General features: G+C 53.4%; 2 gene segments (V, D, J or C); both read left to right on the forward strand.

Moving 5' to 3' along the window:
* The first annotated feature begins 997 nt into the window (after positions 1 to 997).
* LOC120380468 lies at positions 998 to 1,983 on the forward strand. The segment is given in 2 exon segments: positions 998 to 1,301; positions 1,632 to 1,983. Coding segments are annotated over 2 exon segments (396 nt in total).
* An 8,283-nt stretch (positions 1,984 to 10,266) lies between these two features.
* On the forward strand, positions 10,267 to 11,576 carry LOC120380458. The segment is given in 2 exon segments: positions 10,267 to 10,367; positions 10,460 to 11,576. Coding segments are annotated over 2 exon segments (426 nt in total).
* Positions 11,577 to 13,726: the final 2,150 nt, after the last annotated feature.

Consider the following 13,726-nt stretch of genomic DNA (forward strand, 5'->3'; position numbering starts at 1 on the left):
CATTGTAATAGGTAAGCACAGAGAGGCAGAGCTGCAGGTTTGTTCGGTGTATGCTGAATGTGTTCAGGGCCAGGTGATCTGTACTGACTAGGGGTATTCAGGGTTGGATGCTGAACTATGAAAAAGTCATTGTAGCTTGGGGTTTTCAAAGCAGCCTAGGCAATTTATGCCTCCAGATCCCAGGGTATTGCAATGCAAATGAGGCCCCCTACTCCTCTCATCTGCTTGGAAAAATCTCAGTCTGAGGGACTTGCCCCAAACCAGCGAGTTCACAAAGCTCCTGATTCACTTCCCGGTGCCTTAAGCACAGCACAAGCCAGGCCTCCTTGGGGAGACCCATCCTACCCTAGGCCATGGGGGTCGTGGGGGGGGGAGAGTGATGGGGCCGATGCAGATTCCATCCTTCATTGCTGAACTTCTGCTCACGGCAGGGAAGCAGCGGCCTTTGGCAGGGAGTGTATATTAGAAGGAACTAGGCAACGGTCTTTGGCACAGGGGCTAAATTACAAAAAAGCAGAGCAAAGCACCGTCCCGTTCTGTAGGCGGTGTTCTAAGGCCAGAGCCGCCCCAGGCGAAAACAAAACAAACCCTGCGAGGCGGCAGGAGCGCTGGTGCGGTGGGGCTCCCGGCGCTGCAGACGTGCCCCGGGGGAGAGAGAAGGAGGGTGGCCAGGGCTTCCGCCGCCCCGCCTGCCTGGAGGGCTCCGCGGTGCTCCGGTCGGCGGAGGGAAGGAGGCGGGCTGCCCTGCCGGGCTTGCTGCAGGGCCTCCCCTCCTCCGCACCGCCGCTGCCCCCTACAGGGCGGCTGGAGCGCGAACCAAAAAGAAAAAAAAACCTGCGGGGCTGCCGAAGCCGCGAAGCAAAAAAAAAAAAAGAAGAAGGATCGGACAGAAGTCGCCCCTTAGAATCAGGAGCTTGCTTGGCTGGTGCCTGGAGCTGGCCCTGCCTAAGGCTGAGAGAACAGTTTTCCCTTTTCTATTTGTCCATAGTCCTATTTTCCTGCGCAGGGTTCTGATCTCTGCTTTCCGGGTCAGGCCACACTCAGATCCTTGCAGCTTCACACCCCCATCAGCCCCTCGCCCGGCCTGCGCCTCTTACTGAGTTCAGCCCCTTTTATTTCCAGCCCGCCCGGCTCTCCCCGGAATATGCAAAGCTGCCAGATCCGACCTCCTACTTAACCACAGACTCCGGCATCTCAGCCAAAGGCCCCGCATCCGGCTCAGGGACTTACCGGGCTGCGCTCCGATCCCATCACTATGCTGGGTCTGCTGGGAATCTGCGTTTTCCTGCTTGGCCTCTCGGGTGGGTTTGTTTGTTTGTTGTATGTTCACCCCTCCCTTTTAGATCTCTCTGCTGAGCGGGGTTTTCTAAAGTTCCGGGGTTATCTAGGAACACTTAGAAAATCAATAGCGCTTGTGTTGCTAAATAATGTAAGTGCTTTAGAAAACAAATCCCCTCTACAACTCATCCTGCGTGGGAAGACATTGAGATCCGGGGAGTCATACTAGGGATGTATTAGACCAATATCTATGTATAGGTCTGTCTGTCTCCTTTTCTCTATCGTTTCTGTCTCGCTAAGTTAATTGATATTTTAAAACATTTATTTTAACAACCCGCTTTGTTTGTCTCCAGGGGCCCGGGCACAGGTGGTTCTCACCCAGTCCAGCGCGGAGATTAAGAAACCCGGAGAATCCACCAAACTGACTTGTACCGTGAGCGGCTTTGATCTCAGCAGCTATGGTATGAACTGGGTCCGACAGGCTCCGGGAAAGGGGCTGGAGTGGCTGATCTACTATTATACATCGTCCAGCAACAGCTACTCCCCGACAATCCAGGGCCGATTCACAGCCTCCAAGGACAGCTCCAATTTCTACCTACACATGACGGGCCTGAAAGCGGAGGACACCGCCCGGTATTACTGTGCGAGAGACACAGTGAGGAGAAGCCGGTCTGAGCTCAGACACAAACCTCGCCGGGTGTGAATTGGAAAAGAAGCGCCCAGCAGGTGGCGCTCTGGCTACACACAGCAGGGAGCCCCTGGCAACAAACACTCAGAAGGAGACAGGCTGGTCTGCCTCCTTGTGCTCCTTTCCCTGCATCCAGCACAGAGTAGGTAAAAGCAGAAAATAAAGCAGCTCTTAAAACAGCCATTACTATTTACTTATTTGTCCAGCCCTTGCAGGAATCCTGTAGTGCCCCCCACTGCTCCACTCCAGCTGAACTCAATTGCAGAGGAAGATAAGAATCGCCACACTTGATAAAAGCAGGCAACAGAATAGGCCCTTTTCTGCTCTAGGTAATAAAGTAATAATTGGAGATATACCAATCTCCTAGAACTGGAAGGGACCTTGAAAGGTTATCAAGTCCAGCCCCCTGCCTTCACTAGCAGGACCAATTTTTGCCCCAGATCCCTAAGTGGCCTCCTCAAGGATTGAACTCACAACCCTGGGTTTAAAAGGCCAATGCTCAAACCACTGAGCTATCCCTGCTGCCCCAAGCAAAAAAAAAATTGGCCACCCCCACCTTTTTATGGGGGGGGGGCTTTTACACACGTTTGCACCGCCCCTGATTTGCGTTGTTTTCCACTCTGTTCAGTAACAGCTGCTGATGGCTCTGTAACCTCATTCCAAGGGCATCTCTTAGATCAGGGTTTCTCAAACAGGGGTCACCGCTTGTGTAGGGAAAGACCCTGGCCAGTCGGGCTGGTGTGTTTACCAGCCCCGTCTGCAGGTCCAGCTGATCGCCTTTCCTACGGGCCACGGAGCGCTGCTCTGGGCCAATGGGGGCAGTTGGAAGCGGTGGCCAGTAAGTCCCTCGGCCCGCACTGCTTCCAGCAGCTCCCATTGGCCTGGAGCAGTGATCCGCAGCCAGTGGGAGGCAGAATTGGATGGACCTGCATACAGGGCAGCTAAACACACCTGCCCAGCTGCCAGGGGCTTTCCCTACACAAGAGGTGACCCCTGTTTGAAAAGCCCTGTCTTAGATTCAAAAGAAACATGGAGCTTGTATTCGTCACTTGGTTTATTGGGGGCAACTTGTCTTATTAAAGGAGAATCTCCTTTGCATTTGCTCTTCTTTCAGTGCATGCCCCGCCAACTTCACTTCCCACCCAGACTAGAAGTGAGATCAGAGAGTTTCACTCCTTAAAATCTAAAACCCACCAGTGTTTCTTTCTCCTGCTTCTTTCTCCTTTCTGTAAAAGGCTCCTGGTGTCTTTCCCTTTCACCTTAATTGGAAGGAATGTCCCCTGACCCCACAGTCTCCGCTTTCCCTCACCACCCTCCTTCCAGTGACCTGCTCCTGTAGCGAATGCCTCACATGTCTAGGGTCTGAAAATATCCTACAAATCAAAAGGGAAGTGGGGGAGGGGGGATTAGGACAACAGGGTCTGGGGGCGCCACTCAGTCTGTCCCAGAGCCATTAAAAAACCTCACCCGGACAGCTCAGCTCCCAAATCTCTCTCTCTTCTTCCCCAACACTAGCGGGGTTTGCATCCAAGCAGCTGTGAATTACACTTATTGCTGGGGATGTTTTTCTGTTTGTTGTTTTACCACAGCTAGACAATAATCTGCACGAGTTACTGGATGCTTTTTTGCTAGCAGGGCTGTGCTTTAAGGCACTTGGGTTTGGGTACCCCCCACCCCTTTTGCGGCTCTGATCGCTCTGCAAAAAGACCAGAGGAAAGCAGCGGCCAATCCTCAGCTTGTGTGAATTGACATTGACTTCAGCTCTGACCATTCACAGCATCTGAGGAGCTGCCCCCAAAGGTGTTTCTCAGCTATACCAGCATGTGTGACACAAGTCCAGGACTATCTCCGCCACCTGAGACCTGGATCCTGCTCTCATGAGAGAGAAGTCAGCACAGATCCCTGTCAATCCGTGCAGGACACTGTCGGATTGGGTTCCTGAGCACAAATGGCTGGCCGGGGGAGTCCCAACAGGTATAAACAGCAGCCTGCCCCAGGCCGAGACTGAGTTTTCTCTCCTTTGACATCCAATCAGCTCTTCCACACGGTGACATCCCCGCTGGGTGAGCTGCGGTTGCTTCGCACACCGCTTCCATAGCAGTGAACAAGGCAATTGTTTGCAGGACCAAGTGACCTGCTCTTAAAACCCCCATAGACCACATCCAGCCACACAACCTGCCTTCCCTAGACTCTGCCCTGCTGGATGGTCAAAGCTCTGCATTAGCGGGGTCCTTTCCCTCTCTCTCCCCTGATCTAGTACCTGCAATCATAGGCGGCAGGTTTGTATAATTTTTGGTGGGGCCCAAAATGGTGGTGCCCCCCCCCCGCTCCCGCCCTGTAAGCCAATATAAAATGAAGCTACAACGCGTCAGCACCACAAGATTACAAGGGTCAATTAAAAGTGGAAAGTCAGAAGCAGCACTTGCCTACTTCAATATACAGTATTATATTTTGTTGTACCTGTTGTGATGAAGTGGGAATGTTCTTAATATTTTCTCTGAATACTGTGTGGGTGCCTCAGTTTCCCCTGCAAGATGCCAACTGAAGGTGTTGGGGACAAAGAGATCAGGTGGCCTCCTTGTCCGGAAGAGAGACAGAGGCCAGAGGAGGGAGTGTCAGTTTGGAGCTGGCTGGGGAAATGGGGAGAGACTCAGAACTTGGTTCTGGGCTCCCACCCCAAGATGGACCTGACCGAGGGTTCTGTTTTCTGTACCAACAAGCTCTGTTTAAACTGTGTTCCCATCATCTAATAAACCTTCTGTTTTACAGTCTGGCTGAGAGTCACATCTGACTGCCGAGTTGGGGTGCAGGGACCTCTGGCTGCCCCAGGACCTCGCCTGGGCAGACTCACTGCGGAAAGTGCATGGTGTGGAAGGGCATGCTGAATGCTTTGAGGTCAGACCCAGGAAGGTGTAAGCTTCTTGCCCTGGAGACAGTCTGCTCAGAGAGGAGGCTCCCCCAGAGTCCTGACTGGCTTTGAAGGAGTGGTTCCAGAGCATCCCAGCATCTCCTTCCACCCCATGCACTTCTCAGAAGTCCACACAGGCACTAACACTCCCTCCTCTGGCCTTTGTCAAGAAGGCTAACATCATTTTGGGCTGTATAAGTAGGGGCATTGCAGCAGATCGAGGGACATGATCATTCTCCTCTATTCAACATTGGTGAGGCCTCATCTAGAGTACTACGTGCAGTTTTGGGCCCCACATTGCAAGAAGGATGTGGAAAAATTGGAAAATCCAGTGGAGGGCAACAAAAATGATTAGGGGGCTGGAGCACATGACTTCTGAGGAGAGGCTGAGGGAACTGGGATGGTTTAGTCTGCAGAAGAGAAGAATAAGGGAGGATTTGATAGCTGCTTTCAACTACCTGATAGGGGGTTACAAAGAGGATGGATCTAGACAGTTCTCAGTGGTAGCAGAGGACAGAACAAGGAGTAATGATCTCAAGTTGCAGTGGGGGAGGTTTAGGTTGGATATTAAGAGAAACTTTTTCACTAGGAGGGTGGTGAAACACTGGAATGGGTTACCTAGGGAGGTGGTGGAATCTCCTTCCTTAGAGGTTTTTAAGGCACGGCTTGACAAAGTCCTGGCTGGGATGATTTAGTTGGGAATTGGTCCTGCTTTGAGCATGAGGTTGGACTAGATGACCTCCTGAGGCCCCTTCCAACCCTGATATTCTATGATACTCTAAACTGACCACCAAATTTAAGTTGTGTTTTTCCGGTCAGGTGAGGACTCTGGGGCAGGGCTAGGGATAAGGAACTTGGGGTGCAGACAGGCTGCCCCAGGGCTAGGGCCAAAGAGGACTCCCCTCCACCCTCCCTGGCAGCAGCAAGCTCCAGGGGAGGGACCCCTCCTCTCCCCCGCAGTTCACTGCACATGCTCCTAGGGTCCCTCTCAGGTCCAGAAGGCCCACTTGGCTCCCCTATGGTGGGTACCGAGGGGGGAGGTTGCCATCACGTATGGCCTCCCCTGCTGCCACCCCTCACCATAGCCTCACTGGGGATGGGGCTGCCCCTGCCTCAGGTGCAGCTCCCATGGGCCCTGCTAGCTACTAGACTGGGAGCCTCCCGGCCAATGGAATGGGCTGGGCTGGGGGGCGGAAGGCAAAAGGGGAGATTGTAGGGAGCTTTGGAGGAGGGGAGGCAGTGGGGGAGGGGAGTGGGCTGGCACAAAGGGGAGGGCTCTTTGGAGAGGAGTGACAGGGGCACAGGGGTCATTGGGAGTCTCTCGAGGGGGCAGAGGGTTGTGTGGGTCTCTGTGGGGCAGGGGGCTGTGATGGGCAGAGCCAGCTGCAACCTGGGTCTGCTCTGCGGGGGGTGTTGCTATAGTCCCCTCAGGAAGCCCCCCCATCCTGTGTATTTTATACCAGCCCCGGGGTGCCCATTGCTGCTCCTTTCCCCGCCCACGACTCCATCTGTCTGTCCCCACATCTCCCCCGGCTGTGTCCATCTGTTTGTCCCCACCAACCCCCCCACCCCGGCTGTGTCTGTCTGTCTGCTCCCCGCTGTGTGTGTCTGTCCCACAACCCCCAAGCTGTGTGTGTTTGTCCCCACCAACCCCCCCTCCCCGGCTGTGTGTGTGTGTGTGTGTCTGGCTGCCCCCACAGCTCACAGGCTGTGTCAGGCTGTGTCTGTCTGTCTGTCTGTCCGTCCCCCCGTGTGTGTCTGTCCCCCAACCCCCTGGCTGTGTGTGTTTGTCCCCACCAACGTGTGTGTGCCTGCCTGCCTGCCTGCCTGCCCGCCCCCCCAGCTCACCGTCTGTGTCTGTCTGCTGCTCACAATGGCTGCCCAGGGCTCAGCAGCTGCCTGTGGCTCGCTCCCCCTCCCTGCTGTGGAGGCGCGGCCAGGCAGCTCCGGCACCGCCCCCGGCAGCTCCCATTGGCTGGGGCTCTCAGCCAATGGGCTGGGAGTCCAGTCGCTCCTGAGGCCCCTCCCGGGAGCTGCTGCAGCCGCTGCGGTGAGTGAGACGCCGGGTGTTGCAAAGGGGGGACCCCCAGCACAGGGCCTGGGGCCCAAACATTGGTGGGGCTGAGCCCAGCTCCTGGATTATTGGTGGGGCCTGGGCCCCACGGGCCCATATAACTCGCCGCCCCTGCCTGCAATGAAGACATGGCTGCAAAGTGCAACAGCCCAGTGGCTGCTGCTGTGCTGAGCAGAGCCACAGGCCCATTCCTGAGCTTAGATCCCCTCCGTGAGCAGGAAGGTGCCAGCTCTGCGGGAACATTGTCAGCAAGGACCCTGCCCTGGCACTGAACTGATCCGGATCCGGATCCCTGACAATCCCCTGTCAATTCCTTCCCCAGGAGTTTATAAGAATGTCTGGACGGGATCTATACATCTGTTGTGGCCCCCTCCCCACTGTCAGCTACACCCCGACACGGGGGAGCTCTCCCAGGGCTCGTATTGTGCGGGGTCTCACCACCGGTCGTGAGCTGGGGAAGGAGCAAGGCTGGAAATGGGATGGTGGAGTCCTCCTTCTCCAGCCTTTCCTGGGGCGAAACTCCCATTGACTGCCGGGGGTGGGGGGGGGGTAGGCTCCAGTCCTGCACCTTTCCATGCAGCCCTGCAAAGCACATTCCCCTGCAGATCTTGTATTTGTGTGGATGTGCCCGCACAGGAGAGGGAGAGAAGCCAATTATCAGGCAACCCAGCGCCTCCTGTCTCTCCGGGCCGCTGCTTGGCAGAGGGGCTGTGAGTAGTATAGAACTCGATAGTATTCATCACCATGCATTTTTGTCAGATTTCCACGCCCCTTTTAGGGCTTATGTCCCGCCTTCCCACCCCATTTCCTTTGGCGCCAAAGTGTGGTGTTGTCCGCCATTTTGAAGAAATGTGTATGTGTTTGACTAGGGGAAGTGTTGTGTACGTTTGTGCTTGGGTACATGGAGAGAAAAAGGTTGAAAGAAGAGAGTGAGAGAGTTTAAAGATGAAAAAAGAAAGTTTGAGTGAGGTTTAGAGAAAAAAGGAAATTTGAAAGAAGAGAGGTAAGTTGTTGAAGAAAAGAGGCTGGTAAAGGCAGGTTATGAAAGAATAGAAAGATTTTTGTTTTTAAAGGGTTAGTTTGAAAAAAGAGAGATTTTTTATTGAGTTTGAGTAAGATGATGGTAAAGGCTTAGTTTGGTAGGCTATTAAAGAATAGAAAATTTTGAGATAAATGTAAAAGGTGTATTAAATATCAGGGTGGGATAAGAAAAAAAGTTAAGTAATATTGAAAACTAGGTTTATAAAGGGAATTTACTAAGGCAAAACCGGTTTGGTAAGCACAGGATAATAAAGCATTTAAACTATTCAATACCAATGTAGGTTAAGAAAAAAGCATTTTCTCTCCCTACCCTTCCCCTTTTTTCCTCTTCTTTTTTCAATGTTTTTTAAAATCTAAACCAAGGACAAACATTAAAAAAAAAGAGCCACAGAGATCAGGCCATGGGGGTAAGAAAGCTGGAGGTAAGTGGAGCTCACCCACGCCAACCAATTAGGATGTTTTTATTATGTTATTAACCAATCGAGTTATCCACTTGCACTAAGTTATCAAGTTACTGTGGGAATTTTATAGATACAGATATAGATATATAGTTAGATATCTAAATATTATATTATATTTATTATATATACATATTTGTGTACATATACTAAATATATAAAGTGTGTCTATATGTATACATATACACTAAATATTTTCCCTGTCATTCACACTACGTGGCTGTTTGGGTGATACTGATGGATAATTTGGCTCCTGAACCCCTGAGGTCTGAGTATCACTCGTTTGAACCCTAAAGGACAAGGTTTAATATCCCTGGCAAATTCTCCCCTTCCCCTGCCAGTGTGTGTCCCAGCCCCGCTCCTGACCCACCACAATCATAGGCCTCCTGTGGCTACAACCCAGAACTTCCCTGTCTCCCGACTTCCTTCTCTCCTGCTCCTGCCCTGAGACCTGTTGGCTGGTGCTACTTGGGAAAACCCAACCTTTCTCCTTCTCCCGGTTAGGCTGGGAGGCCTCTTAGCTAGCGACATCCAGACAGAGGGAGCCGCCCTAACCCTCCCAGGCAGGGGTGGCTCTAGGAATTTGGCCGCCCCAAGCAGTCATGCCTGCGGGAGGTGCACCGGGACCAGTGGACCTCCCTCAGGCATGACTGAGGAGGGTTCGCTGGTCCCGCGGCTCCGGTGGAGCTTCCACAGGCATGACTGCGGGAGGTCCACTGGAGCCGTGGGACGAGCGCAGCCTCCGCAGTCATGCCTGCGGGAGGTCCGCTGCTCCCGGGGCTCCAGTGGACCTCCCGCAAGCATGACTGCAGAAGGTCCGCCGGACCCGCCTGCCGCTCTCCCGGCAAAATGCCGCCCCACGTGCGCGCTTGGCGCGCTGGGGTCTGGAGCCGGCCCTGCTCCCAGGACCCACCCCCTTTACCAAAATCCCTCCTCCATTTATTGAATCCTCTTGCTTCCCTGCGCTGGCTTCTCCTGTGTTTAGTGTGAACATCTGCCTGTTTCAAACCATTGGATTTATTTCCAAGTTCTTTTTCCCACCCAGGGGAAATGACGTGAACAACTCAACAGGCACCCAAATCCAGTGGGTCTGGGGATTCTAATTCCCTTAACTCCCATTCCACACCCGCAACCATATGTGCAAATTCCACATTGACCTGCCCCCGACGCCGGTGTACAACACGCTGTAGATGGAGTCAGGCTGGGGTTTATCAAGAAACCTGCAGCATTTCGAAGCCAGAATCTCACTGGATTTCACTGGCAGTTGGATGCCCAGCCCCCACCCGGTCTCTGCTCTTCTCTGCCCCTTGTCACTGGAGCGTGTGAGCGACTCACACCCAATCCTGGATTTTACCCTCACGTGTGAAGTAGAAAGTGTCATTAGCCCCATTTTACAGAGAAGGAACTGAGGCCCTGACTCAGTATGGCTGAGATTATCCAAACCACCTAGGGGATTTGGGTACCCATCGCCAAGTGACACAAGTGGGAATTGTGCACGCAGAGCCCCTAGGTGGATTCACAAAACGGCAACAGGGAGCGAGTGCGGTTATGGAAGAACCGACCCTGCAACTTCTGTCCTGTCTCCTGGGGCCACAGGCGAACCACCAAAGGCTAATGGACAGCCGCGCTGGGCTGACCGCGTGGTCTCTCTGGGGTGTAAAGGGGACCCCTGTCCCGAGGGGACATCGCCGTGTACTGAGCGCTCACCGCCTGCCAGCTCTTATACACACCCGGGGAACCCGCATGCAAATCCCTGCCCCGGGGAGTTCCTGGTTAAATACAGACCCCCAGTTCTAGGAGCCTCAGTCCCTCCCAGGCACAGAACTGCCCGGTCCTGCCCGCTGAGGAGTTTCCCTCACTGCATGAACACGAGAATGAAATCGCTGTGGCTTTTCCTTTTCCTGTTCTCTGCCCCCTCCTGTGAGTGTTTATTGAGAGCGAGAAAAGTATCACCAGGTCCACAGCTTCTTTGGGTGGCTAATTCTTTCCTTGCTTTGTTTCCCTCTCCCCAGGTGTCCTGTCCCAGGTGCAGCTGGTCCAGTCCGGCCCGGGGGTGGTGAAGCCGGGAGCGACCCTCAGCATCACCTGTAAAGTCTCTGGAGCTTCCGTCAGCAGCTACTATTGGAGCTGGAACCGGCAGCCCCCCGGGAAAGGGCTGGAGTGGATGGGCTTTATCCGCAGCACTGCAGCAGGAGGGACCACAGAGTATAACTCGGCTCTCAAGCCTCGTGTCACCATCACCAGGGACACCTCTAAAGACGAAGTTTATCTCCAGCTCGGCTCGCTGACAGCTGCAGACACCGGCACCTATTACTGCGCTAGATACACAGTGACACAGAGCAGAGCGGGACTGGCACAAAAAGGGGAAGCGGATTTCTAATCAGCCGACATGGATATTCAGTTAGTGCTGTAGGGGATGAGACAGACAGGCGGGGCATTGCTGACAGGGGATCTCAGGAGCCACCCGCGTTTCTCCGCTTGCATCCACCCTCCCAGCCCCTTCCGCCAAGGGATGTTACATGCTCCGCTTCCCTGCGCTTCCCACTGAAATGTGCACCAGGGACTCACTGAGACCGGGGTAACGGTGACATTAGTGGTGAGATACTCTGGGAAGCCGGGCTGAGATCAGACAAAAACCTGCCCTGTCGCTTTCAGAATCAGGTCGCTGCTGGCGGGGAACCGAGGATCAAGCACCAAAATCTGCAGAGGAGAAAAGAGAAAAAACAGAAAAATCTCCCAATCCCTGCCTGTCACCTCCACTTCCCTGTTCCCGGGAATTTACCCAACTTAGATGTTCACGTTCATACAAGAAGGCATGTTTGGGAGGCGCTTTCCCACCCCGTCCCCCTGCCACTTACACACCGGGAGGTCCCTTCTCCACCCACCCCATCCCAACAAACATACCCAGCACCTCCACGTGCCCCGCGTGCTGGGACTGATGCAACATCAATTATATCTAACAAACAAATCTTTGGGAGTGGGAACATCTGTTTGTCCTGAGATGGCCCAGGGCTTCGACTAATGGGATCCGAAAGACGACTCCCAGGCCCAACCACAACACAAAGGATAAATTATTATTATTGATTTATTATTATTCATTGTCATAACTGAATAGCAGTGATTCAGGACTCCGAGATTTTATCGCAGGTGCTAGTATGCCCCAAGTTGAGGTAATACATTAGCGCCTCACAATGTTTAATGTAGTTGCTTTCACAACACCTCCGTGAGAGAGGAAAATGCTGCGGTCCCCTTGCCAGAGATGAGGAACTATCCAGAACGATTATATAAAATATTTGCTGGTAAAGTTTGAGAATGCGCCAAAGATGATGATGAGGAGGAGGATGAAGATGATGGTGATTGATAGGTGGCCTAGAAGCCCTTGACTGTCATTACCAGGACTGCAGCTTCCTTTCTTCCTTTCTCTCTTTTATGCTACAATCCCTCCCTCCCTCCTTCCTTCCTCTCCTCCTGCTCTGCCAGCCCCTTTCCGGAGCATTTCAGGACCAGGTTCCCATTGTGCAGGACTCCACACAAACACATGGGACCTGATCCGATGTCGATCCAGGCCACTAACAAAAATCCCCTTGGGTTTCAGTGGGATTTGGGTCGAAGCGCTACACACACTGACACATAACTCCCCATTCTCTCGGAATCCGAGGCATTATATTATTGGCGTTAATGTAGTTATCTGTAAGCACGATGCTATTCATTTAGTTAATTGATGGAGAAGGTATTTAACTTGGCTGGTTCCTTCCCTGTTCCCTGTTTTCTCTCCTCCCTCATCCCCCCTCTGCAGGGGCCCGTTCGCAGGTTGTTCTGACCCAGTCGGGTCCCGAAGCGAAGCAGCCCGGGGAATCGACCCAGCTGACACGCGCCATGAGCGGGTTTGTTCCTAACGACCGGTGGATGGATTGGGTCAGGCAGCAGCCGGGAAAGGGACTGGAGTGGCTGGTTCACTATCACCAATCTTCAGTCACGAATTTCTACTCCCCCTCCATCCAGGGGCGATTCACAGCCTCCACGGACAGCGCCAACTTCTACCTGCAAATGAACAGCCTAAAGCCCCAGGACACCGCCAGTGTGAATCTCACCTGTTTCTCGCTGGCGCATAGAGACACCGTGAGGGGAAGCCGATCTGAGCTCAGACAATCCCCCCACCCAGCAGAGACCCGGGAAGACAGCTCCGGTCCACAGCCTTGAGAACAAAGGAGGGCAAGAAATGAGGGTTGGACTAGATGACCTCTTGAGGTCCCTTCCAACCCAGATATTCTCTGAGTCTATGAGTTTCTATGAAATCACCCAGGGAAGAAGTTTGTGTGTCTTATAAGGAGCAGGATATTCAAATCAGGGTGACAGTTTCCTGTTTAAATCTGTCTCTAGCTCTGGCCAGGCTGCACCCGGAGAGACGATCCTCAGCCCCCTGGCTCTGTGCAGTGACCAGCCAGTCCCCTGAGAACTTTCCCCTCCAGCACCCGGGACAATGAGGCTCTGGCTCCATTTACTGTTGCTTGCAGTGGCTTTGGAAGGTATTTTCTCCCCTCTCATCCATTGGCGGGGCAGGGGAACAGTCTATTATTGCTCTGAATATCAATACAATGTATAATACTTTCTATTCCCAGGTGCCCGGTCCCAGGTGCAGCTGGTGGAGTCCGGAGGGGATGTGAAAAAGCCCGGAGACTCTCTCCGCCTCTCCTGCAAAGCCTCCGGCTTCACCTTCAGCAGCTACGCTATGAGCTGGGTCCGGCAGGCTCCAGGGAAGGGGCTGGAGTGGGTCTCATACATTTACACTGACGGGAGCCAACAATTTTACGCAGACTCAGTGAAAGGCCGATTCACCATCTCCAGAGACAACCCCAACAACCTGCTGTATCTGCAAATGACCAGCCTGAAGCCCGAGGACACCGCCCGGTATCACTGTGCGGGACGCACAGTGCGGGGAAGCCGGTCTGAGCTCAGACAAAAACCTGCCCTCCCTGGCTAAACACAAACTCTCCGCTGGGGGGCGCTGCAGTTCTACAGCTCGCCGCGGAGAAAGCGAGAAATTAATCACTCCTCCCCTGAGCTGCCTGTCTGTGACTCTCACACACAGATACAGACACAGACCAACCGCCCTGTTAGCAGATTTCAGAGTAGCAGCCGTGTTAGTCTGTATCCGCAAAAAAAACAGGAGTACTTGTGGCACCTTAGAGACTAACAAATTTATTTCAGCATGAGCTTTCGTGAGCTAAAGCAGAGAGCAGCCCGCAACTTTCCCTTTCCCCCAACACACTCTGTGCCCC

Source organism: Mauremys reevesii, linkage group 13, assembly GCF_016161935.1.
Source record: "Mauremys reevesii isolate NIE-2019 linkage group 13, ASM1616193v1, whole genome shotgun sequence".
Lineage (NCBI taxonomy): Eukaryota > Metazoa > Chordata > Testudines > Geoemydidae > Mauremys > Mauremys reevesii.